At 41.7% G+C, this 25,537-nt stretch overlaps 2 protein-coding genes and 1 long non-coding RNA gene across 9 annotated transcripts in view; 2 read left to right on the top strand and 1 right to left on the bottom strand.

Annotated features, from left to right (window-relative positions):
* LOC119863049 (perilipin-3-like) overlaps positions 1–14,836 on the top strand; it is a 105,070-nt gene extending 90,234 nt beyond the window's left edge. The window contains exons 1-8 of one of the 5 annotated variants that reach the window (XM_043517254.1): positions 3,409–3,554; positions 4,933–4,979; positions 6,874–6,953; positions 8,262–8,460; positions 8,740–8,813; positions 10,683–10,830; positions 12,926–13,062; positions 14,272–14,836. In XM_043517254.1, coding sequence (XP_043373189.1) covers positions 6,891–6,953; positions 8,262–8,460; positions 8,740–8,813; positions 10,683–10,830; positions 12,926–13,062; positions 14,272–14,598 — 948 coding nt within the window. In that variant the 5' untranslated portion in view covers positions 3,409–3,554; positions 4,933–4,979; positions 6,874–6,890 and the 3' untranslated portion in view covers positions 14,599–14,836. Of the gene's footprint in view, positions 1–3,408; positions 3,555–4,932; positions 4,980–5,003; positions 5,109–6,873; positions 6,954–8,261; positions 8,461–8,739; positions 8,814–10,682; positions 10,831–12,925; positions 13,063–14,271 lie in introns of those variants that run through there. The other 4 variants (XM_043517270.1, XM_038420802.2, XM_038420793.2 and 1 more) reach the window with 4 other exon arrangements.
* LOC119863080 overlaps positions 1–25,537 on the bottom strand; it is a 49,622-nt gene that overhangs the window by 10,855 nt on the left and 13,230 nt on the right. Inside the window, exons 3-6 of one of the 2 annotated variants that reach the window (XR_005295480.2) lie at positions 17,704–17,883; positions 11,598–11,756; positions 5,726–5,982; positions 2,665–2,839 (exon numbers count right to left, since the gene is read on the bottom strand). This is a non-coding gene — a long non-coding RNA (uncharacterized LOC119863080). Of the gene's footprint in view, positions 1–2,664; positions 2,840–5,101; positions 5,983–11,597; positions 11,757–17,703; positions 17,884–25,537 lie in introns of those variants that run through there. The other variant, XR_005295477.2, reaches the window with a different exon arrangement.
* Positions 19,016–24,517, top strand: LOC119863042 (perilipin-3-like). 2 transcript variants are annotated; one of them, XM_038420773.2, is made up of 8 exons: positions 19,016–19,205; positions 19,819–19,898; positions 20,274–20,469; positions 21,644–21,726; positions 22,027–22,279; positions 22,746–22,942; positions 23,185–23,307; positions 23,863–24,517. In XM_038420773.2, exons 2-8 carry the CDS (start codon positions 19,821–19,823, stop codon positions 24,268–24,270), a joined length of 1,338 nt encoding a protein of 445 aa, XP_038276701.1. In that variant the 5' UTR covers positions 19,016–19,205; positions 19,819–19,820; the 3' UTR covers positions 24,271–24,517. The 2 variants fall into 2 exon arrangements, with proteins under 2 accessions (XP_038276701.1, XP_038276709.1); XM_038420781.2 differs by lacking the exon at positions 19,016–19,205 and adding an exon at positions 19,235–19,435.

Genomic DNA, 25,537 nt, shown 5'->3' with positions numbered 1-25,537 from the left:
GAAATACACTTCTGTATTGTAATTTAAATGAATTACTCAAAATTCTGTATTAATAAGCCTCATAAGGAATCTATTTGTCAAAAAACCAAAACAGAATCTTTTTTTGGTCTGTATGGTTGCAGACATACTTGCTGACAGATATTTTGAAATAAATTACCAAAATAATTGAAACCGGAATGATTATATTATGTTATTTTGACAAATAAAATATGCAGAATTTAAAAATATTTTGCACAGAATTTTTAATTTTTTGGCAAAGAATTCCCCCAGGAGTATCAGGCACTACAGCAATGGGGAACCTATAAAATAGATAGATAGAACTTCACTCCAGTGGAGTCAAACTAAGGATGAATTTGGCCATTTTGTATTGGTTTTTTGTTGTGGGGGAGAGTCTTCTTTTGCAAACTCAGAAGATAGAAGAACACTAGTGGAGGAAGCAGTCCTCTGTAAATCACAAACTGTTGCATAAAAAGGTTGTTGTTATTGCCCAGAAAAGTCAGTAAGTGGAAATAAATACAGGCACATCTCCAAAGGCTAAGGCAATCATATATGATTTGTACAGTGTAGTTACAAATAAACGGATTGTCATTGGATCTGAAGTGAAGGCTAAAATTTGGCCCTTTTTACATTTCTAGTTGGATATTTTGATTTTGTAATTGGTGATTCATCTCACCCTTACTTCAATAATACTGTGTTTGTGCACAATGCATTTATTGATGCCATTGATTATAATCCTGGCTTTAAAAAAGCCAGATTGAAATCTGTCTGTCATAAGGATTAAGGCTGAATTACTTATCAGCATCATCTAGGGAATGTCAGACAACCAAATCACTTTCATCTGCAGGATATCTCCATCCTATGATAGATGTAACATTTTTGCAATATCGGGTGGAAAAATCTTTTTTTTTTAAAAAAACCCCGCATTGTTTTTGAAAAAACAATTACATTACATATTGAACAAATATATTGAAAAGTAATAAAGGTTGTGGTTGAAACCTCCTCTCTGTGTTTGTCCTTCGCTAGAGATCTGGAAGTCTCAGGGGAACAAGATTTCCAAGATTTTCTAGTTCCAGCAGGGTCAGAAATACTATAAGATCTGCCTTTCGTGATAATGTATATTGGTACTAAAGATCGAGCTCAAATATGGGAGTTTGGTTCAGACCCATTGCCCATAGATATTTTTGCTTCTAGTCAAAGGGTATGTCTACACTAAAGAGACTATAGTAGCATAGCTACTTCACCATAGCTATGATGACATAAACCTATAGTCTAGATGCAACCTACAGCAACAGAAGGGGTTTTTCCATCAGATTAGGAACACCATTTTCCCAAACAACAGTAGGTGGGTTGACAGAAGCATTCTTTCATTGACAGAGCTGTGTCTACACTGGGGGTTAGGTTGGCATAGCTACATCAGTCAGGGATGTGAATTTTTCACATCCCAGGGCCGATATAACAATATTGAACTAACTTTTAAGTGTAGATCAGGCCAAAATGATGAAGTGCAGGGGCACAACCTTCCCATAGTTTTGGTTCAGCTGCAATTTCACACAAAAATTTAGTTTTGTCTTTACCTTATCTGAACCTGTTCACCCAGTCCAGTATCAGCCTCCAGGGACAAGATGGATTAAGTGAATCTGTGGCTTTATACACAGTAAAAAATTAGGGTCCACTCTCTTAATAGTCCCAACCTTTACTGATCTCATCCATTATGGCCCTGCCTACATCCACTCCTTGTACAGGGCTGGGAGGCACAGCGGTCCCACATGGCCGTTTGCTCTAGGAGATATGGGTCTCAGCAGATGTAGGGGACACAGCAGCTTGGCAGGGCCCTTGTCCCCAAGATTAGTGGATATACTTTTGTATGTGAGGTGTTAGATGTACTCAATTTAGCCTTCTGGAATCAAGAGCAAAACCAACTGAAATCAATGGGAGTTATGTCCACTTTATTATGTATTAGTGTTAACTAGAGGTGCCAATCTTACAATACAGCAGATGGGTATACCACACAGATAGGGGAACACAAGGAAACGTGATTCTGGGACACTGCAAAACCCACAGAGGGGGCTTCTCATTACAGAAGAGTTTTAAAACTCCCTTCCAGTGTCTCATTGAGTTTCCCACTGTTGTCATTGGGGTCGGGATGTCACCCTGGGTCTCCTCACTACCATTAACCTGATGTCCTTTAGTGTTTCTGCAACATTCCCAAGTTGCCTGTTAGTAGGGTGACCATATTTCCCAAAGAGAAAACAGGACACTCCCAGCCACTCACCCGAGATGTACTCCCCACCCCCGTGAGGCTGTTGCCCATGTCTGGAACCCTGCCAGGGGCCCCTCAGGAGGCTGCTGGCAGGTTGCTGAAACCCTGCCGACCCTCGACCCCCATGCTGAAACGCTGCCAGTGCCTTCCCTCTCCAGCTCTGTCTCTCCTGTTGCAGGGGGCTGGCATCTCTGCTTGCCTCCCCCCACGTTCCTCCACACCGCACCCCACTTTTTTGACAAAAGTGGGCATTTGTCCCGTTTGCTCTTGCCAATTGATCAAGCTGCCCAGAGCAAATGGGAAAAAAAAATGTCCGGATGGCAGGGACAGGGCTTAAAAAATGGACTTTCCCAGCCAAAATGGGACATATGGTCACCCTACCTGTTAGGCCTGAAGTTTCTTACCCAAAACCTTTTCCTGCTCTGAGGAAGAAGTCTCTCTCCAACTCCTCCCAGCACGTTAGGCAGGCTCAATGGAAACTGTGTAATAACACTTTCTAGCCATAGTAGATTAACCAGCAAGACTGGGCAGCTGACTTCATCCTGGAGATGTTGCTGGGGGTGACAACAGCCATGGTGTCTGTCAGGGGAATAGAGAGGAAAAATTTGCTCCCATTCACTCAGCAATGGGTCTTTCCCCTGCTGAAACTTGCTAAAAAGAGATGAGCACAAATACCCAGAGCCCTGGGTCTCTTATGGATTTCTTCTGCTTCCTCTAAAATCTCTCATTTGACTCTTCCCCAGCGGACCAGCTTCCTCAGTGTGATTCACCAGGGGCTACTGTATGGGTACCTGGCCTTGCCCAAAATAGTCACCACCAGGGGCAGACTTTAATTAGGGGTTCTATGTCCTCTCAGTGTTGTCACTGCTGTGTATTGTGGTTGTTGTACCCTGGGATGCAATACCACCTGTTGCTCATTGTTTTAAAAAAAGGTATAAAGGGGCAGGGCAGGGGTCCTCTGAAACTGATGGCAGTGGGTATAAGGTAGGGAGAGGAAGAATTCTGAGCCTGGAGGGATGGTGTGATGGTTATTCTGCGTCTGGGAGTGTTGAGTGGGAGAGATTTCAGAGTTGAGGGGGTGTTTTTGAGCTGTGGAGTGGTTAAGTTGAAAGAGGGGATAGATGGGGGGTGGGTTGAGGGGTATTCTCAAGTAGCTGGGCATTGGGTTGTAGGAGCTGAGGGGCCTGGGGATTTTCTGAGTTTGGAGGACTATTTGGACAAGGTTTAGTGCAGGAGGGAATGGAGTCAATTGGCAAGTGAGGGTGTATGAGACCTTAAACTACGTCTGAAAGAGGTTGGTCCAGTGAGTTTGGTTGTGTAGCATTGAACTGTGCTGCTTTTCTTTGAGGTGCAAGGAGGAGCTGGTAAACAGGCTTTTAGTTAGCTTTCCTGTGCAACGAAATTACACTCTAGCTTTCCAGCCTGCAGTTTAATGCTTGGCAGCTGGGCTTTTAAAAGTTATCAGAGCTGTTAGAATAGAGAATCAAGACTTATTTGCAATGTACATTGGAGGATTTGTACGGTACTGCTTTAAATTATGAGCATAGGGCTAACTTTTGAGGCCTCACTTGGCCTCTTTCCTTCGAGTCTGGAGCTGTGAGTTGTTGTTCTAAGATCCTGTAATTAATAGCAAATGTTTGCAAAGTGCTAAATGTTGTTGCTAAGGTGCTCCTTCAGGCTGAGCTGTGTGGGGAATGGCAGGAAGCTAATTTAGACCCATTTTTAAAATGTTTTCCTAAGCTAGAAATATGGGTTGTTTGTATCCAATGCAGTACACTCTGACTTTTTGAATTGACAGGAGGAATAAATACATTCCATATGTATGACTCAACATGAGCAGAGCTATGCTCCTACCCTTTGAAAGTGTTTTTCAGTCAATAAAGCAAAAGATAGGAGACAGGATTCCGTGTTAGCACTTTCAATGGCATGCTAAGTGACTTACCCAAGTCACACAGCCTCGGGTGCCTTAATTTATTTCCCATTAAAACAGGAATAGCAGCTATATATATATTTCTGTTTACATAAATATCAAAAGGTTCCTGTTTTGACAGGTAACTAGTGACTAAGGATCACTACAGTACAAAGCATATGCATGTAGCATTATATACATGGGTGGTTTCATAAGACATATGAAGCTATAACAAAGAGATTACCAGATACTTCCGAAACTATACAATCATGGAGTTCCCCCAAAAAACTGCAATAAAATTAAAGGCTGAGAAAAAACTATTCATTTCTGAGCCAATGGGGAAGCAGGGATTTGCATATAATAGCCGATTGGCCCAAAGGTGAGAGGCACCACCGAACTCAGCTGCAGAGAATCATAATGTAGTAATTTGCATACATGATTTGATTGGGCAACATTGCTTCTTATCCCAGTATTTACATCTGTGAAGGTAAACAATAGAAATACCATGTTTTGTCACATGACTATCCTTAGCCAATGATGAGGCAGAATTTTCTTGTCTATTACAAGGTGTAATTATCTTGTAGGCTTAGAGGGTCAGGTTTTGAAATATTCCCGTAACAGGTGCTTGACTGGTGTTAAAGTCTCCCTTGAGTGGTGTTAAAGTATCCCTGGAATGAGAATGGTGTAAAATGCACACAATGTTATCTTACTTGAGTTCTGGGGGCGAAGAATAAGACTAACGGAATAATTTGTACACCTGTAGACCATCCCGCCAATGATGAAAACAAGTATGATATCACCCGCTGGCAGGTAATCAGAGCTGCTGCTGCTTCAGTGAAGCTGGGAAGAGGTTGTTATTGGAGGAAGTACTGAGTTATGGGACTCAGGAGATGTGCATTCATTTTCCAGCTCTCCCACAGATATCCGAGATCATGCTGGGCAAGTCACTTTACCTCTGTGTGCCTCATTTGCCAGTTTTCTGCTTGAAAATTCTGTCCTTTTCTCCATCTCTCTCTGTCTGGTCTAATTCCAATGTAAGCTTTTCAGGGCAGGGAGTGTCTCTCACTAGGTATTTGTGGAACACCTGGCACAATGGGGCCATGCTATTGGTTGGGGGCTGCTGGGGTACAAAGGATGGTGCAGTGCATAGGGCACTGCACTGGGACTCAAGAGACCCTGGCTTAATTTCAAGCTCAGTTACCAACTTTCTGTGAGACTTTGGGCAGATCATTTAAGCTACTTTGTGCCTCAGTTTCCCATCTGTAAAATGGGGGTAATATTTCCCTATCTCATAGGGGTATTGTGAAGTTAAAATCCATGAAAAATTGTGAGGTGATCAGCATATCTGCATATCTAGATACATAGGGGCTACTGCAATACAAATAATCATAACAGGAGAACAAAATTTGAAAAGTGAGAGGAGCATTTTGACTTCTTCAAATAGTTTTCCATCCCACATGGACTGATTATTTAATTAATCTAGCTGAGTGAGAAAACTAGAGACCAACACAAGAGGGTGACATTCTGTATCCAATGAATCCCAAGCTGCCAATCACCTGGCTGTGGCATGAACAGTAGCATCGACTGGCTTCAAGTTGAAAAATTGCCTTGTGTGATGATTGTTCACTTAATTAGGAGTTAGTTAGATGAATGGTCCTTGGCTAGTGGGGGTAATAATTTTTCATCCACTTAGGCCTTGGATGATGTGCACCAGGACATGCAAGGCTGCTGTGCTCTGTCTTGAATAGGAGCAGAGAGTACAGGAGGGTGTAAGTCTTAAACTCTGTGTGCATCTGCTACCTTCCTCTTGATTCTAGGGAGAAAAAAGGATGAGAAATAGTTCTGTGAGAGAAGAAACAGGCTTAAGAGAGACTCTCAGCATGCAAATGAAACATTATATACTCCCCTCTTTGAGTAACTCCTACTTAGGAAGAGGAGAAAGTCAGTGGCTATGCAGCAGTGCTTTCATTAAGGCAGGATCAGATTCCCTTGCATTCCCTGTCCTTCTCATCATCTTTTAGTTTGTGCTCACATGCACAGCATTCCCCCACATGCACTGGTCAGGATCAAGCACGTAATAGGTTTTTCAGCAGATAAGGGATTGGACTAAGAACTATCATGGAATTTTCTGCTCACTCAGTTAAATTTCATCCTCAGAAAACCAAGCAAAAGTAAAAGTGTGTGTGCAACACAATTTCACTAGGCAAGAAAGAGAGCAATTGGGTGCCATGCTGGAGGCTGTTTCATGCTTACAGACTAGGCTTCTATTCCAAATCGTTCTACAAACAACCTGGATTGTTGAACCTAACTATAAAAAACCCCAGTTGCACTGATCCCTCAGACTGATTCCTGGTACCCAGGCCCTCCCCTTGCCCTCCTCAGTAGAATTACATCGGACTTAAATTAGGATGTGAAATGGGAGGATGTCACACATTCCCTCAGAGCAACTTACACATAGAAAGAGAGTTTTACTCTGTATGTGTATGACAGACAGACAGAGAGAGAGAGACAACACGGGGCATTGACTTTAATGGAGTTACTCCAGATTGTCAGGGTTGAAATTGAGATCAGGATTTGGCCCCATACATAGTTTAGGCTTTGATCAGTCTGTGAGATTCTCCATCCTTGTGTGTTATCTGAGGTTTCCATTAAACTTAACTTAATTCCTAATTTAACACTGTTACGTCTCTCTGTTGGCTTTCAGTTATAACTGACTGCAGCATGTTCTCTAAGACGACCAAACTAGACATTGCTTCCTCAGAGAACTGGGAACAGAAGAAGCAGGTGGGTACATGCTGTAGGAATAGGGGGTGCAACCAGCAGGATACTGGTTTGCACTATTAAGCACCAGCCAACAGGTAATTCAGGCTTACACAAAAGTGTCAAGAAATGTGCCTAATGACTGTTGAAATGAGTCCAGAACTGAATGAATGTGAATACTAAATTCTCCATTCTGTGCCAAGAAAGTAGTGGACCAGGTCCTAAGCTAGCGTAAATTGGCTTGTCTATCTTTGGAGGTGTGCTGATTTATACCAGCTGAGGGTCTCACATTAGGTTTATAAGTAGCATCAGGACTGGTATTTTCCAGCCCTTCTCATCCACGCTGGTGTCATATGTCAAGGCCAAGACTGACACAGCAAAATGTGTATCTGATAATTGTTCAGCAAATTCAAAGGTGGTTTCTGGAAGTCCAGCTGACTTAAGTCTATTCTAAATAGCCATTCCACTGTTCAGTGATTTCTTCTGTTATGTTTTTCCATGCACAAAGACCAAAGCAATGTTTGTTTTTAGTCTAGCTGACTTTGATTTTTGATTAAGGAAAATAACAAAGAACATGTATAAAGGGCCTGTTCACCAGTTTTATGTTACTGGTGTGATGTAATATTGGCATAAAACTGCATCTGAACTGAAAAACAAAATAGCAGCTGTCTCGCAAGAGCCCCCAAAGTGAGCAAGAAGGGGTGGATTTTGAAGGTGCAGTACACAGCAAATGAAATGACATCTCCTTTTAGTTACTAAATTAGTCACACTAGATTAGATGAGAAACGGTCTAGACTAAGACTAGAAACAGTCATAACTAAGAATTCCACTCCCTCCTTAAAGGGCAAGGGGTAAAAGAATCTTTCGATTTTGGTTCATCCTAATTTTCTGTTTAAAGAGTTCAAAGACAGAACTAGTAGAAGTTGTACCTGGACTCAAATTGCTGTAAACTCCCCTCCTCCACCGCCAAAACCCAATGTCTTCTCAGTGTATGGACCTACAGTACTTATTGCTCAGAAATGTGAAGTAAGACTAGATGTTTGATTTTATTAGACTTTTCAACTTACCTAGTTTAAATAGATGTATTAACACAGACTATGGATTCTGATTTTCTTTGAGCAAACAGTAGGATTTCATTTCCTCTACAACTCCAGATCTACAACCACTGTACCTGGTGTAGCTCCATTGACTTCAGTGAAGTGCTGCCATTTAAACTAGCTCTGGACTGGTCCTAAACCTTTGGAAAGCCAGATAGATCAATGGGAGTTTTGAGTTTGCTTCTCACCCTGCCAGTGAATCTTTGCTGATGTGACTTTTTCTGTTTTGCCTCAGTGTAATGTCTTGAAGAAACCTAGTGGCCTACCCTTCGTAAGCAATATCTGTCACTTGGTTTCCACTAAATATACTTCCATCAAAAAGAGACACCCATACATCAAATTTATATGTACTGGGACAGAGAAAGGAGTGAAGACCATTAATGAAGTTGCGGTCAGCAGTGCACAGCCGGTTCTGAATACCCTGGAACCTCAATGTGAGTAAACCGAGACAGAGAAGCTTTTCTTAATGGGAAGGGAAAGTGTAACTCAAAATAAAAATTTAGTGGGAAATTCCTCATTCAGTCCTGACTGTCACACATAGGTGGTGTGCAATTTCTCAGCAACTTCTGTGCCTAAAACCATCTGGAAAATTGGCCTCTGTCTCCACTTGTGATATGGCTGATCTGAGAACTATGACATATAAACATAATCCAGTCTGTTCCTGCTCACATTGAAAGAGGGTCAAGAAACTAATTCAATTTACCTCTCTATAGCTGCAACAGTAAACTGCAAGGGTCTAGAGTCAGTGGAGGAGAAGCTGCCGAAACTTTGTCAAACCACTGATCAGGTAATTATCTTTTATTCAACTACAGACACTTTAAAGGGGAAGGTTTCAGAGTAGCAGCCGTGTTAGTCTGTATTCGCAAAAAGAAAAGGAGTACTTGTGGCACCTTAGAGACTAACAAATTTATTAGAGCATAAGCTTTCGTGAGCTACAGCTCACTTCATCGGATGCATTTGGTGGAAAAAACAAAGGGGAGATTGATATACACACACAGAGAACATGAAACAATGGGTTTATCATACACACTGTAAGGAGAGTGATCACTTAAGATAAGCCATCACCAGCAGCGGGGGGAGGTTGGAGGGGGGGCAGGAGGAAAACCTTTCATGGTGACAAGCAAGGTAGGCTATTTCCAGCAGTTAACAAGAATATCTGAGGAACAGTGGGGGGTGGGGTGGGGGGGAGAAATAACATGGGGAAATAGTTTTACTTTGTGTAATGACTCATCCATTCCCAGTCTCTATTCAAGCCTAAGTTAATTGTATCCAGTTTGCAAATTAATTCACGTAAAAGAATGAATGGACACAAATCAGACGTCAAGAATTATAACATTCAAAAACCAGTTGGAGAACACTTCAATCTCTCTGGTCACTCGATTACAGACCTAAGAGTGGCTATCCTTCAACAAAAAAGCTTCAAAAACAGACTCCAACGAGAGACTGCTGAATTGGAATTAATTTGCAAACTGGATACAATTAACTTAGGCTTGAATAGAGACTTGGAATGGATGGGTCATTACACAAAGTAAAACTATTTCCCCATAAAGAAAAGGAGTACTTGTGGCACCTTAGAGACTAACAAATTTATTAGAGCATAAGCTAAGTGAGCTGTAGCTCACGAAAGCTTATGCTCTAATAAATTTGTTAGTCTCTAAGGTGCCACAAGTACTCCTTTTCTTTTTGCGAATACAGACTAACACGGCTGCTACTCTGAAACCTATTTCCCCATGTTATTTCTCCCCCCACCCCACCCCACCCCACCCCCCACTGTTCCTCAGATATTCTTGTTAACTGCTGGAAATAGCCTACCTTGCTTGTCACCATGAAAGGTTTTCCTCCTCTCCCCTCCCCCCCCGCTGCTGGTGATGGCTTATCTTAAGTGATCACTCTCCTTACAGTGTGTATGATAAACCCATTGTTTCATGTTCTCTGTGTGTCTATATCAATCTCCCCTCTGTTTTTTCCACCAAATGCATCCGATGAAGTGAGCTGTAGCTCACGAAAGCTTATGCTCTAATAAATTTGTTAGTCTCTAAGGTGCCACAAGTACTCCTTTTCTTTTAAAGGGGAAGGCTATGATCCGATCTATTAGCAAGAGTGACTAGAGCAGTGGTGGCAGCTGGATGCCTTTCTGGAGTGGTGTGGATAGTTGTAGCCTATTTTGCAAAAATGTATTTGATCAAAAAATGGGTTATTGTGGATTTCACTAGACTATAACAGGCAGTCCATGCAGTTTCAATTCAAACACTGGAGGAAATATTGGGGCAGTGGACAAACACACATTTTCTGATGACTGCAAACTAGGAAAGGGCAGATAAAATTGGATGACACAAGCCCCATTTCATAGATGTTCCAGGACAACATTATGCTGAAGTGTCTGTCGTATGGAAGATTAAAGCTCATAACAAGCAGAAGGTGATGTCCCTTCATCAATTGATATCTACCCTATTTTGAAATGAGATCTTAGGTCAAAGCGTTAAAAAATGGACCTGCAGTTGTTCAGAAGTTTTGAAAATTTACCCCACCTTATTATGTATCTCATTATGAATTTAGCAGCCTAGCTTTGGGCACCCGACTCTGAAAACTTTGCCCAAGAGCTTTTTTTTTTTTTTTTTTTAAGTATAAATCCAGCTTTCCTCTATTTTATTTTCAGGTTGTTTCAGATGCAAAGGACTTCATGAGGTTTTCCAAAGTGATGGGTGAAAATGATGCAGCGACCAAGACAATAATAGGAGTGGTCAGCCTGACCAAAGAGGCCATCCAGACCAATATGGAGACCCCCAAATCATCAGTGATTAATGGTATGGATACAGTCATGGAATGAAAAGTATGTAGGGCTGGCTGAAAAACAAGAATTTTGATTTACAACAAAATTGGAGGATTTGAAATGTGTTTTTGTTCCACAATGGAATGAAAATGAGACCTTTCAAACATTTTCATTAAAAAACACAAGTGACTCTGACCCCAAAATAGCCTGGTAATTAGGGCACTAGTCTGGCATGTGGGAGACCCAGGTTCAAGTTCTTGCTCTGCCTGATTTGGAGCACGGAGCTGAACCTGGGGCCCCCACATCCCAATTAGTGCCCTAGCTACCAGGCTATTGGCTGTTCTGGGATGGGGTTCTGTCAATTCCATCCTGAAGCTGAGAAGCCTTCATGATGAAAGTTGCATCCAAATCACTACACTTCTGTGAATAGTTTTGGTTTTGATGAATCTGTATTTTCCAATATAAAAACATTCTGCTGAAAAATTCCTGATCAGCTGTAGTCATATGGCCAAGAATAAAATTTAAGCAGTGCTGGAGACAGCTGAAGAGCTAGCACATCCCTGCCTCCCCATGGCTGGTGAAGTGGGTAAGAACTTGTCTGGGTCACACTCGGGTTGGGAATTTCAAAAGAGCCTAAGGGAGTTCCATTTTCAGCTTCTTCTGATTTCCAGTAAAAGTTGAGTACCTACATCTCATACGTTCTTTTGAAAATTCCAGTCCTGGTGTCAATATTTTTGCCATAGCTCCAAAATAAAATGGGGGCATCCCAATGTGCTGCTCTTTTCATTACCTTGGACTTACCTTCTCTTTGGAGTTTGCTGATATAATAACAAGCCAGTAAATGGATAAAGGGCCCCTTGCATTGATAAGACCGAATAATTAACAGGATTCCCACTTGAACTAGCTTTAAGCCATGAGCTACGCCTTCATTCTAGTCCTTGCTTTCATCCATTCACCTACCTGTGGTGTAAAAGGAAGACAAATATCAGACTGACAGAAGAAAGTGAGTTTAAAATATGTCCCCAGGCACCTTGTGAAGTGAGACTTGACCACAGCTGTGATGAAATGCATTAAGCTGTGTAACATTTGTTTTGCTGATGATTGCTCAGTAAAATGAAGACATCTGGGAGAGCAAGATCCCAAGCCATAAACCTATGACTGGTGCTGAGTGTGTTTACATCCTGGAGCACATGCTGTCACTTGGGGGGTGTTAATGCTTCACGGATAGGGGAAATACAAGTGTGTGGTCAATGGTTATGTTCCTTACCAAAGGGTAAATGGTAGTAAATAGGGAGGAGATACTTTAAGAACCACTGACCTTTCTAGAAAAGCACTGGCTAATTTCAGAGGAAAAGTGGTTACACATGCTGGATCTGGGTTTCATTCCCAGCTCTGCCACAAATTCCTGTAGGGCCTCAGACTAGTCATTTCAGTTCTTTGTACTTCAGTTCCCTATTTGTAATATAGGGATAATCTTTTCTTCCACCCATTGTCTGTTTAGATTATAAATTCTTAGGGGAAGAGACTGTCTTCTGCTACGTGTATGTACAGTGCCTAGCACAACAAGACCTGAGTCAGTTGGGGACTCCAGGTGCTGCCATAATACAAATAACAGCAATAGTAGTTTACCCAATTTCTCATCAAAACAATTCCATCACTAGATTGGTGGCGAACAGTGGTAATAGTAGTGCTGTTGCCAAAGGGCCAGATTTTTAAAGGTATTGAGGCACCTAAAGATGCAGACAGGGATCTAGTGAGATGTTCAAAATGCCAGGATGCCTATCTCTATCGGTGGGAATTATGTGCTTAGGAACTTTTTGAAAATCCCACCAGATGCCTATTTATCCTTCTGGGTTCCTAAATACTTTTGAAAATCTGATCCTTAATATCTAGGGTACATGTGCTGCAAAGGTTTTCTAAAAGCTCTGCTTTAGGAATTATTGTGTGGAAGTTCTGTAGCCTGTGTTATACAGGAGGTCAGACTAGATGACCACAGTGGGCCTTTCTGGCTTTATAATCTATGAATCTATAAGTCAGGCTTTCAAATGAAGATTTGGGGAAGCTGTGGTCCATTCTGACATTATCGCATTTCATTTGGCAGAATAACCTTATTCTCTTGTCTCTTTCAGTTAAACCTACAGCTTTTGCAGAAGGGCCTGGAATGGCTTCTGCTCAGCAGCGGCAAGATTATGACAGTTACCTACTGCGTTTGGGGTCCATGATGACCAAATTCCAGCAATGTGCTTACCAGCATTCCCAGAGCAAGGTGAGGAATGCCGGCCAAAGCATCTGGGAGGCTCTTCAAACTAGTTACCTGGTAGTAACAAAGTTCTTCTTTTCCCTTCATCCTTATCCCAGAGATGTTCTGGGCAGGACCACAATATAACTAACCTTCTTCTTTGGGTGGCCTCTGCATATTTCCACTCTTGAGATGTATCCAGTGCTTCATTTTTAATGAAAGCAGTGCTGGGGCTCAAGAATTTTTTTACTTTCATAACTGATACGGCAAGCCCAGAAGTGCCGGGGTTATGAACTGCTAAGCCTAAAGGTGCCGGGGCTCAGTTCTGGCAAGCCTGACACAAATTAAGCACTGAACGTACCTGTAGCACAGCCAGGATCAGTGGAACCTTCCAATGCCAGTGGAACACTACCTTACACCCTCCTTTTGTGATTCCAAATGTTTGCGGGGTGTGCAATACGAGTGGTGTGAAGCACCAACTGTCATAGTTCCTTCCAGCCATGGTGGCAGATGGAACAAGAACCTCACCTGGTCCATGGACCCAGTTTTGTCAGAATGTATCATTTCTAGTGTCTTCTTCATTAGGATTAGTGTAGTTAGCTTGTTCAGTTAGACAGTTGTTTTACTTATCTTTTTCAGGTTTGGCAGCTTCATTGCTGATCTTTGTCCTAATAAGCTTTTTTCTTTAGCAATCCAGTCTTTATGAGAGTCAAAGATTGCAAGACTTTTTATTTATCTAGGCCCCTTCCAGACAGTATATAGCAGTGATACTCAGACTGAGCTCACAAGCCACAAGTGTCTCTTTAATGTGTCTCCTGTGGCTCTTTGTAGCATGGGATATTAAAACACTGTGATTTAATTATTAACCAGTCAGGATGCTTTTACTATGTTATTAACTAATTAAGTTATCAATATATAAAACTGAATGTAATATAGTACTATAGTAAATGAAACAATGAATTCACACTACTGGGTAATGTTGATCTTTAATATGGCTCCTGCACCATTGAGCGCTGAGTATCACTGGTATATAGCTTCAACAGAAGCTCCTCAGTGATCGGGGGAACCATACCAAACAGGGCTGGATTGGCATTGAAAACATCAAAGAGAGTGGGAACAATGGTTCTGTATTGGGGAACAGTTTTAGGATCAAACAAAAGTATAGTTGTAGATGTCTCCCATTTCAAGAGATATTTCTAAAATTGTACCTTCACAATATTAATTTGCTTCTTGCAGTTGCTGAAATATTGCATCATTGCCTTGATTCATAAAATTACCCAACCCCTGAAGACCATCTACCCGTTCCTACTGATCATTATTGAATACTTTCCCGTCAACTTTCAGGACAAGATGCAACAAGTTTCCCATACCACAGAAGTGCTCCGTGCTTCATTCTCCACTCTTGATTCCTTCCAAAATCTGTCTAGACGAATCCTCTCCCAAATATGGGAGAAAGTGACCAAGAAAGAGGAACATATGAATGAGCTGCTGGAGTATGTGGTGTACAGAACACCTCTGTGTTGGTTTGTGGGACCCTTCAGTGCTTTAAGAGGCAGAATATAAGCAAACTCCACAGAAACTGCAGAATATGGATAAGAAGGGGCATGTGACAAATGACACTATTTAGACTGCAGAAGATTGGAAGCTGTTACAGGACACGACTTCCCTGTGGAGCTAATTTATTTGTAGAACTGTCAAGTTTGTCAAACGAAAGCTTTGATCTTTGTGAACTCAGCTCTGAGATTAGAGCTGAGCCTCAGAATAGCCTGGAAATAAATAAATAAATCAGGTTCTTTGAAAGTTCCTTTGTTGCTGAAATCTGCCTCCCAAAATTCACGGAATCATTTAAATACTGGCTGCGGGAGGGGAAAGGGAACTATAGCAAGTCTGCCCTTGAGCAAGACTTTTGTTTGGTTACACATATGGTGAACAGAAGCAATTTAAAATAGGGAGGTTAATCAAAGATTAGGAATTTTAGCAGATTGCAAACAGAATGTGCCATTGCATAATCCTTTACATAAGACCATAAGAGCGGCCCTACTGGATCAGACCAAAGGTCCGTCCAGCCTGGAAATAAATAAATAAATCAGGTTCTTTGAAAGTCCCTTTGTTGCTGAAATCTGCCTCCCAAAATTCACGGAATCATTTAAATACCAGCTGCAGGAGGGGAAAGGGAAATATAGCAAGTCTGCCCTTGAGCAAGACTTTTGTTTGGTTATACATATGGTGAACAGAAGCAATTTAAAATAGGGAGGTTAATCAAAGATTAGGAATTTTAGCAGATTGCAAACAGAATGTGCCATTGCATAGTCCTTTACATAAGACCATAAGAGCGGCCCTACTGGGTCAGATCAAAGGTCTATCCAGCACAGTGTCCTGTCTGCCGACAGCGGCCAGTGCCAGGTGCCCCAGAGGGAATGAACAGGTAATCATCAAGTGATCCATCCCCTGTCACCCATTCCCAGCTTCTGGCAACCGGGCTAGGGATACCATCCCTGCCTATCCTGGCTAATAGCCATTGATGGACCTATCCTCCACGAACTTACCTTGTTCTTTTTTTAACCCTGTTGTAGTTTAAATTCTGTTAGAGTTCCAGTTGTCCCCTCTTGTAAGTAGAAAGCTCTTTAAGGGCAACATTGTGATTTGCCCTATATAGCCAGGCAGGACAGGAGGAATGGCTGAGTAGGGAATCATTGTTCTGTAGCTAATGGGATATCAGGCTCTGTGGGGCTGCTACTGCCCTCCAAAATGCAGGTTGGAAGAGAGTGGGCAGACCAGGCAGAAGAATATATAGATCTTCACTATATGTCCTGGGACACTTGCACAATACAGGCCTGCTTCTCCACTGCTTTGCACCTTGTGTAGTCATTTACCCCTGTGTACAGTGGGTGTGAAATGCTGCCACATGAAAATGGTAGTGTAACCCAGGCTAACACAGTGTGGGGGTTTGTACCCCACTCCACCCCAGTAGCCAGGCCATCTAAAGAGGTGTATGAGTTTGCTAAGGAACCTGGATTCTTTAGTACAGGTAACAGAAGCTCAATTTAATACAGGATGAAAAATCTTTACTAGAGCTGGGTAAAATATTCTTTAATCATAAATTTGCCAAAAAATGCATTTTTCAGAACACAGCAATTATTTGAAAATTCAAGTAAAAAATGGGGGAAAGAAATTGAAAAAGTCAAAACAGTTTGTTTTGTTCATTTCAAAATGAAATATTTTGACTTTTCATTTCAAATAGTTTCGTTTTGACCATTTGGAAATGAAACACTTTTTTTTTTTCATTTTGAAATGGTGTTTCTTTTCAAAATTTAGCTAGATTTAAAAAAAGGGAGGGGAGTACAAAGCACCCAAAACCTACATGAAATGAAAAACTGAAAAATAATCTTTTAGGGTCAAATGAATAGTTTTGTTTGGCTCAAAACACATTTGTTGATTTATTCCATTTCAATGAGGAGAAACTGAAAAATAAAATCAGCTTTGGTTTGAACGGATTGTTTTTAATTTTGTTTTTTGTTCAGGCCCTGAAATGAAAAATTCATTATTTGCTCAGTCCTAGTCCGCCCACAAATATTTTAATATTGCATGACAATGTCAAGTGGGAAAGGTGGCAGCTAAAGGGAAGTATCTCAGAATCTCTGTCAGTTGCCCATTTGGGGTAAATGTTCATAAGGAAAGGGGATAGCACCAACATAAAAAAACTACAAAGATGGAAATTAAGATGATTCAGCACTGGGTAGGGTATCAAAATTCAACTAAAGAATCTCAGTTACTTCTGGTTTATCCATAACTCTTTTGCTGTCCCAACTAACTGCACCAGAACCTCACACCTTCTCAAAAATATCACAAGTAATGCCATGAAGTAATTTGTGTCACAAGGCTGTACTGTACAGTGGGCGAGAAGGAATCCAATGGGAAATTGTATTTTCATGCAATCATGCTCATTTTACAAATGTTTACAATTTCCTTGACATTTATCTGTATTGAAGGCATAAGCTGTCAATGGAGTGGAGAGGCCTTTTCCTTAAGCATTACAAAATGCAGCCTGAGAAACATTTGAAAAATACAGCTTCATATGTTTAGAACGAACAGTAAAATACTTTCAAATTCAGTTACTTGGAAAACTTTGTGTCTTGCAAGTTATATGAATAAAGCGGCCTCATTCTGTGAGAACCCCAAAACAGTCAGGGTGCATTGGAGGTCCCGTCCAGACTTACATTTCTGTGCTTTTTGCATTATCAGGAGTGGCTGGTCTTCAGGTGCTAGAGCTAAACTCTATCAATATAATGTGACAACAGATTATGGGAAAAACCTTGAAAACATGAAAAGAGCAAAATCAGATACACAGGCATTTGCCTGTCCCTGCAGAGAGCCTGACACAGGAGCTCAGAAAGGTGTGAACTGCCCCATTCATCAAAGTGGGGTAACTCCCATGCCAAGTGATGGTGGTATACATGTCTAGATTTTTAACTATTTCACTGCTGATCAAAGTAGGCAAGAAAGGAGAGGGAGGATTGCAGATGTGCATAATCTACTGGGACTGGCATCTCATTTTCATGGTGAGAGTGGATGTCATTAGGGAACTTCACGCTCCCATGGCCAAAATCTGACCCTTGGGGCTAAAAGACCAGATGCCACCAATCCCACAGAGCCCAGCTAAGCATTTACCTGTTGAAGTCCTGGGAAGGTGGGTGGGCAGGCACACACCAGGAACAGCAAGGGCCGGGTGGAAGATAAAGAGTTACTTCTCTTGGTGTGGATGCTGCTTCTTCCTCTGCAGGAGGCTGGGTGCAGACATGGGCAGACATCACTGTCTCAGTTCAATTCAATGGATATTCTCAAGCTTCTCTTTGCAGCCATGTGAGGTAGAAATATATATTTGTAAATGACAGCTGAGATTGACATAATCACATGACTGAGATCCAAGCATGTGGCTATTGTGCTTCCATCTTAATCTGGTCATACCCACTGGTGTAGCTGAACCTTATAGAGAGGGACCCAAGCCCAAAGGGGAATCCAGCAGAGCATGTGTGCTCATGTTTTGTACATCTGCACAATCTGCTATAAGTAGCATCTCACTTGGCAGAACTTGGATTGTGGCCAGAGCTTGGGACAGTACCACCACTTTTTTTTCCAATTCAAACCCTGAGGGAGAACAATGAAGGGGTGACAGAGGGATAAACATTCCTTTCTCCCACCCTTCCCTGTAACAGAAAGTGGCATACTTTTCTTTTTTTTTTTTGGAAAGGTGCATGAAGGAGGAGAGGGGCACGTTCTTCCAGTTACCTTACCTAACGCTTGTTCCCCAACAAAATGCTTCACTATCTATCTAAGGTATTTATATAGCCCTGATTGCCAGAGTATCTGAGCACCTCATAAAACTTCTATGAAGCATGGAAGCCATATTATCCCCGCTACACAGAGGGGGAACTGAGGCACCAAGAGGCTAAGTGTCTTGCACAAGGTCATGCAGGAAGTCTGTGGTAGAGTATAAAATTGAACCCAGCTCAAATCCTTGGCTAGTATCCTAACCACTGGAGAAAACTACCAGTCTTCAGTATGTTACTCTTTGTTACAGTATGCCAGTTTTTACTTTGAAACTATGACCAACATGCAGGTGAAGCAGGCACATTGCTATCTGCAACCTTACCACCAGAGATGGTCTATATTTGTCTGATTTTTTTTATTTGGGGTTTTTTTTTATGGGTTTTTTTTTAGATTTTTCAAACAAAATGAAAGTTCTGTTTCAATTTTTTACCCTTTTCTTTACCTTTTTTAAAAAAAATTTCTCTCCCCTTTCCCATTGGAAAGGGCCATGAAAGTCAATGGCTTTTTAGTCACAGAGGTGTTTTTGAAAATGGTATCCATCCTAACTAGCAACTATTTCTAGGCAGGCTGTGGAAGCAAAGTGAGTTCAGCTGGATGACAGCAAAGACCCAAGAGTATTAATTGGAATCACATTTGGGGAATAACTCATGCCCAATCTCTGCAGGCCCCAAGGGATTTGCATTCTCCAATTGGTAAGGAAAGCAAAGCCTTCTTTTCACTGATTCCCTGAACTGTCAGTCCTGAGTATTTCACTCCCTTCCCTCACAATTACATCACCAGGAGTGTATAAAACCTGACCAGGTGTTGAGTGGAGTAAAGTAGTGTCTGGAGAACTGAGAAAGGTAAGTGACTTGGTGCTTGCCCTTGAAGTAGTAGGAATTGTTAGTAATAAGGATTTTGTAGTCACTTTTTAAAAAGTGTTTATACAATTCCTTGATCAGGGCTTTGCGGTTATGCTGCTAAGAAATGTTTAGATGTGTAAGTGTCTGTATTAAGAAGCTGTGGGTAGGACAGCAGTTGGGAAGCTGAGTCTGGGGCACTTAATGCTTGTTGGCCTTAAGCCCCTTAGCTGGTGAGTAACAGGATCACATTTAATTTTTTTTTTCCTGCAGTTAGGACTATTACATGACCTTTAGTAGTAATGATACCTACTACCTTTAATGGACTCAGGAAAGTGGAATGTTTTGAACCTCTGTGCCATGAGAAGGAATCCTTCTTCTTTCTTAGCTGCAGTAGAACTGAAATTGTCATTACTCTTTTTTTTTTTTTAAGCAAGAAATATGTACTTAGCTCACTAAAGAGCTAATGTTCCTCTAAATATTAATCTGATGATGGCCCTGCCATGTTGTCTTCTCTTTCTTTGGAGTAGAACACTGCTCTTGTCTTTAGGGTGCTGTAAATTTCTTAAGGAGAAACTAACTTGTAACTTCAGGCCTTTCTTCTTGCCCTCTTCAGGTATGTCTGATTATACCATGACTTCTAATGGAAAAGAGACAGATATGGCATCCCCAGAGCATGGGGAGGAGGAGCAACAGGTAGGTGCTTTCTCTTAAGCATTGCTAGTTCAACATGTGAATACAAAAGATGGCTGGCTGTTTCATAGCAGGCTTCACATATGCCCACCTCAATGTCTAGAGATCTATTCATTTACTCTTCCATAAGCTGCAAAATAGCTTGGCTTATAAGGATGTTTAAAAATTCTTTTTGCTTTAGTTAAACTTGTGATCTGGTTTCAGTTCTCTAACTTCAGAAGCAGCTGTTGGGCCTCTTGGCTCTTCAGGCTTTCATACCATTAAACAATCCTTTGCCTGGGGGGGGGGCAACATGTCTAAGGGTATAAAAAGTAATGGTTCAGCCCCAGTTTAGAACATTGCTTCCCTGACTCGCTGTTCTGTCCCTTGCCTCTCTAGAATGTCTTGAGGAGGGTGGCTAGTCTACCTTTAGTCAACTCTGCCTATGATCTGGCTGCCACTGCTTATGCTTCCACCAAGGAGAGCCATCCCTATGTAAGGTCCCTCTGTGACATGGCCGAGAAGGGTATGACATCCATAACCAGTGTTGCAGTAGGCAGTGCACAGCCAGTTGTAACTAAACTTGAACCTCAGGGTGAGTAAAGCATGTATGCAGACCTTTGTTTGTATGGTACAATTTCTTGATAGTTGGATCTTAACACCCAATTGGGAAGCTGCCATCTCTAAAACTCATGTAATGAAAATCAGTATGCCTGGAGTACTGGAGGACAGGCTGGCAGCAGGGTTGGTGTCCTGATAGGAATAATACAGTAGCCCATGGATATAAACTAATATCTGCTGATGTTAATGAAGGGCTTTGCTTACATGAATTACTACTGCTGAAATTGTACTCCTCTTCACTGTAGCTAGGAGGTGAGATTAGTGCTTGCTCCTTTCCCTTTAAGGAGCAACACCCTTTGAAAGGTACCTAATTGCAAAATGAGATCCTCATTCTGTAACTTGAGAGGCTCAAAATGTAGTCTCTCCAACAGAAGTTGGTCCAATAAAAGATTACCTTACTCACCTTGTCTAATATCTCTGGACCAACATGGCTACAACAACACTGCAAACAGATTACAACTGTTAAACTATTCTTAACTAGCTTCTTGTCAAGCTATTGCCTGATGCCAACAGCAATGGGTACTCCCTGACTTGGTTCTTCATGAGAACAGTTAATTGGATTTATTGCAGCCAAGGCATTGCAAAAACTTCTTGGTGCCTTCCAGAGTGATGAGTTAAACCTTTGATCAAAAGTCTTCAGAGCTGCAAGACTATGGAGTGAGAGATCCTTGCACATAGTCCATTCCCACTCTACCAAGAACATAAAAATCCCTCCCCAGAAGAGGGAGCCTGTAAAGTAATGCCTAGCATGCTTGAGTAAAATTCTGCAGTAAGTATAGATGGGAGGAGAAAGTGTTCTTATACTAGTCATAACAATCTTGATTGGGTAACTGAATTAAGATGAATGGGAAGAAACATGGAACTAAACTATTGAAGGGGATGCTACTTTTCATGGAAAATTATTACCAGAAAAGCTCATCTCTTGGGGAAGAGGGAGGAAATCCCCTTACATGGGGAAGGAAGGGGAAATGAAATCCCCCTGAAGGTCTAGATTCCATGCAAGTGTGTAAATGTACAGCACCTACAACCCAAACTACTGCTTCCTGAACATATTGGAGAACTGAAGCTCTCATTACAGATGTGAGCCAGGTTCTGTAAATATTGCAGTAGCAAAATTGACCAATTAAGAAACTATGGTGTCTCTATAGTGATCACAGCAGATGAGTGTACTTCTGAAGTACCTGACAAAGTGGAGGAGACTCTACCAATCCTTCAACAGACTGCTGATAAGGTAACTTTCACCACCCTCCCTCTACAAAATGACTAGATCAAGTGTTTATGATAGGGGTGCCAATAATTGGATGCTTCCTCCAGTAGAGGAACACGCCATACTAAAAGCAGTCAAGAGGTGGGAGCTAGTGTTTAAACATAACTCTGGTCTGGAGCTTAACAGCAAGTTGCAGTTCTTCTCCTGAAGATTTGATCTATGGGGCAGAGCAGATGGTAATCCCCCCCAACCTCAATCTCTTGGTCAATGCAGTGTTATCACTCTGCATTACTGTACAATAATGTCTTGATCACTTTTCTCTAGGTTACATCTGAAACACAGGACTTGGCATCTTCCAGACTGACAGATGTCAAAGAGACCATGATCAGAATGGTAGATATGACCAAAGAGGTTGTACAGGATGGTATGAAGACCACCAAATCAATGGTAACTGACAGCATGAGCACAGTTGTGGAATCAAGAATGGGCCAACTGGCCATAAGTGGAATGGAAACAGTGCTGGAAAAATCCGAAGAGCTCTTGGATCACTATCTTCCCATGACAGACGATGAACTAGGTCAGAACACATGAAGGACAAGCTTGTCTTTAAAAGTGTTTAGGATAATACTCCCTTTGGGCTGAACTTCTCTAGGCTTCTCCTCAATCCTGTATCTGTCACCAAATTCGGGCTCATCCTACAGCATTTTCATATCTTAACCCTCATCTCAACTTCTAGTTGGTGGGCATGTATCTGAATTTTATGGGATTACAAGTGGGGACAGGGTGCTACTAGAAGGAATTATGGGCATGACTATTCATTAGTCACTTTCATTATCCAAGTAAGCAAAAACTCGCTTAATCTTATTTAGTGAGGCAGCTATAGGTGGGCTTTTTTTTTTTAAAAAGGCTGAAGTTACTTGATAGGTACCAAACTCCCTTGTTACAGGAGTTTGGCTTCTGATTTAACAGAACATCAGTATGGCTTGTACTCCTTTCCCAATCTCATTTGAGAGGGTGAACAACCTGAACTTTCTTCCCTCTAGCTGAACTTGCTGAACCCGTGGAAGGCGCTGAAGTGTCTTCAGCACAACCACAAGAGCATCGGAGTTACTTCGTGCGTTTAGGTTCCCTGTCAACCAAACTTCGCCAACGTGCCTACCGCTATTCCCTAGACAAGATGAGACGTACCAGTCAAAACATCAGAGAGGCTCTTTCCCAGCTTCATCAAACCATGGGACTGGTAGGAGAAACTACTTCTTAGGCTGATGCCCTCCAGGGCAGGGAACCCCTTTCATTCTGCCTGTATAGAATGTGGTACAATGAGGCTTAGACCTCAGTCATGATTGTGTGCTATGTAACTAGACCCTTCTACTCTTGATGCATTGAGCATACCACTCTGTGGGGTGAAGGCTAGTTCATAAGCAGTAAAACTAGAATAAATGATGTGCAAATGTCTCCTCACTATGCTTAATCCATTTCTAGATTGAATACATTAAGCAAGGTGTCAAACTTCAAGAAGTCCAGGAGAAGTTGCATCACATATGGCTGAGCTGGAACAGAGAGCAGCCAAAAAGCAATGAGATCAAAGATTTGGCAAAACCAGAGGTATGTATGGGGGGAAGTGTCCTCTGGTCTGCAGGGCCCAGAATACTGGCTAACCTTGCAGAGTGACTTATCTTTGGATAAGTCGCTGACTAAAATCGGGTGACTTGTTACAAAAAATAGAAATAGGTGACTTCCTTGCTTAGACATCCCTAAAGTGACATCACACCAGCAAGGTCTGTGCCAAGCATGAATCTAAAGAGTGCTTCTTTTTTAACCTCAGCACAGCCTGGAAACTGATATTGTAGATCATGGGCTTGCAACAGTGAAACCCCTGTTAAATAACTTGAATTAGCTCTGTTCTGAGCCAGTTTACAAGGCTTATTGCCTCTGGTGTTAGCCTCCATTGTCACAAGCTGTTCCTCTTAAGGAAGGAGCAATTTTTGTTTATATTTCTCCCGAAAATGCATGGCACACCCATTGCAGACCTTGTTGGAGATAATGGTCTTTCCATCAGACCTCCTTGATTGCCATTAGTACCTTGCAACACCACCTGAGGCAGTGGCAAGTTTGATATTTATTGTTTGAACATTAGAATTGAATTTCTTTCTCCAACAGATGGAGTCTGAGACTTTGGCTATGTCCCGCAGCATTATCCAGCAGCTGCAGGATGCCTGCCAGATGCTAGTATCCAGCATTCAAGGTCTCCCCACCAACTTTCAGGATAAGGTGCAACAGATGTATCACAACATGGAAGAGCTTCATGATTCTTTCTCCACTGCCCATTCCTTCCAGGATCTCTCCAGCAGCCTCCTGACCCAGAGCCAGGAGATGGTGACCAAGGCCCAGGAATATGTGGATGAGCTGATGGCATACATGATGGAGAATACTCCTCTGTCTTGGATTGTGGGACCCTTCACCCCATCGGGTAAGGTGTCTGTGGATTCCATTGAACCACAAAACCAAGAAAATGAGGCTGAGGCAGCTGAAGTCATCACTGCATCCAAGTCTAAGGAGGACTTGTGACCTAGAAACATGAAACTTCAACTTCTTAAGGAAGAAGGCAGAATTCCTTGTCTCCACAGATTCAGTCAGTCTTCCTTCTGACTCCATGTGTACTAGCATAGTTCTGCAGGAAAGACCCCAATGGCTAGTACTAGTAAGCAATGTGTACCTCATCTCTAACTTCTGGAGGTGATAACTTCTCAGTTCAGATACTACTTGTTTGTGTTTAATATCACTGTCTTCAAAATAAAATGTCACTGCATTTGAATGGAGGTCTAATCGGCTCTTTCTAACCTGGTCTATAGTAGACATCTGTGCCTGCAATTAGTCATACTACATGCAGCCTTGTTTCTCATAGTAGCAACCAGTGGCATTAGTGTGTGGACACTTAGAATAAACTTCCCAGGCTTCTATATACCATAGAACCAAATCTAGAGCCTTAATTTCAAAGTTGTAGATCAACTACTCACAGATGTAAACATGCTTTAGTTTCTGGTTAAACTTACAACAGAAAAGCTACTTTTGTTGCTCTCATATGGCTGTAGTAGAATTGCACTTGAGATTTCAGGTAGCAACTCCTGAAAAGCAAACAGTGTGGTTTAAAAAAAAAAAAAAAAAAAAAAAAAAAAAAAAAATTCTGGCCCAGGTTGGCTAGACTTTATCTGGGTTGCTCCATCCTAGGGCAGGGACCAGGAGAAAATGAGGCAAAGGAATCCCAGGAAGATCTCAAAGGGCTGGCACTAGAGGGGCTCTAAGGCATAGATGTCACAGCCTATGAAACATTGGCTATTCTGGTGAGGAATGTGCCTGTGTATATAATCTTGAACACTTACAAAATCACTTGGAGTCTGTATCAAGGCTGCATAAATTCACACTTCAGCTGGAAATGTGAGTCTATACCTGCAATTTTAGCTCTTAGGCACAGCAGGCCCTCTAAAATCCACATCATAGGGTGACAAGTATCAAAGGGGTAGCTTTGTAAGTCTGTCTGCAAAAAAACAGTGGTGGCACCTTAAAGACTACAGATTTATTTGGGCATAAGCTTGCCTGGGTAAAGAACCTACTTCAGCTGCATCTGAAGTGGGTTCTTTACCCAGGCAAGCTTATGCCCAAATAAATCTGTAATCACCGTAGATCTGAGGCTGTAGGAAAAGCTGAATTATTCACCCTATCTGTCAAAGAGGAAGGGTATCAATCACTTTAATGAAAAATACATTGTAACATATTACAGATACAATAAAAGCGTTTGAAGCTCAAATGAAGGTGGTACAGACCCGTAATAGAGAGG

Source organism: Dermochelys coriacea, chromosome 1, assembly GCF_009764565.3.
Source record: "Dermochelys coriacea isolate rDerCor1 chromosome 1, rDerCor1.pri.v4, whole genome shotgun sequence".
Taxonomy (NCBI): Eukaryota; Metazoa; Chordata; order Testudines; family Dermochelyidae; genus Dermochelys; species Dermochelys coriacea.
Note: the sequence above shows the minus strand (reverse complement) of the source record. Positions and strands in the feature narration are given on the sequence as shown.

Coding starts and splice junctions, on each gene's coding strand:
- LOC119863042 (XM_038420773.2), top strand. CDS start 19,821: ATGTCTGATTATACCATGACTTCTAATGGAAAAGAGACAGATATGGCA. Junction 20,470..21,643: donor AACTAAACTTGAACCTCAGG/GTGAGTAAAGCA, acceptor GTGTCTCTATAG/TGATCACAGCAGATGAGTGT. Junction 22,280..22,745: donor CATGACAGACGATGAACTAG/GTCAGAACACAT, acceptor TCTTCCCTCTAG/CTGAACTTGCTGAACCCGTG.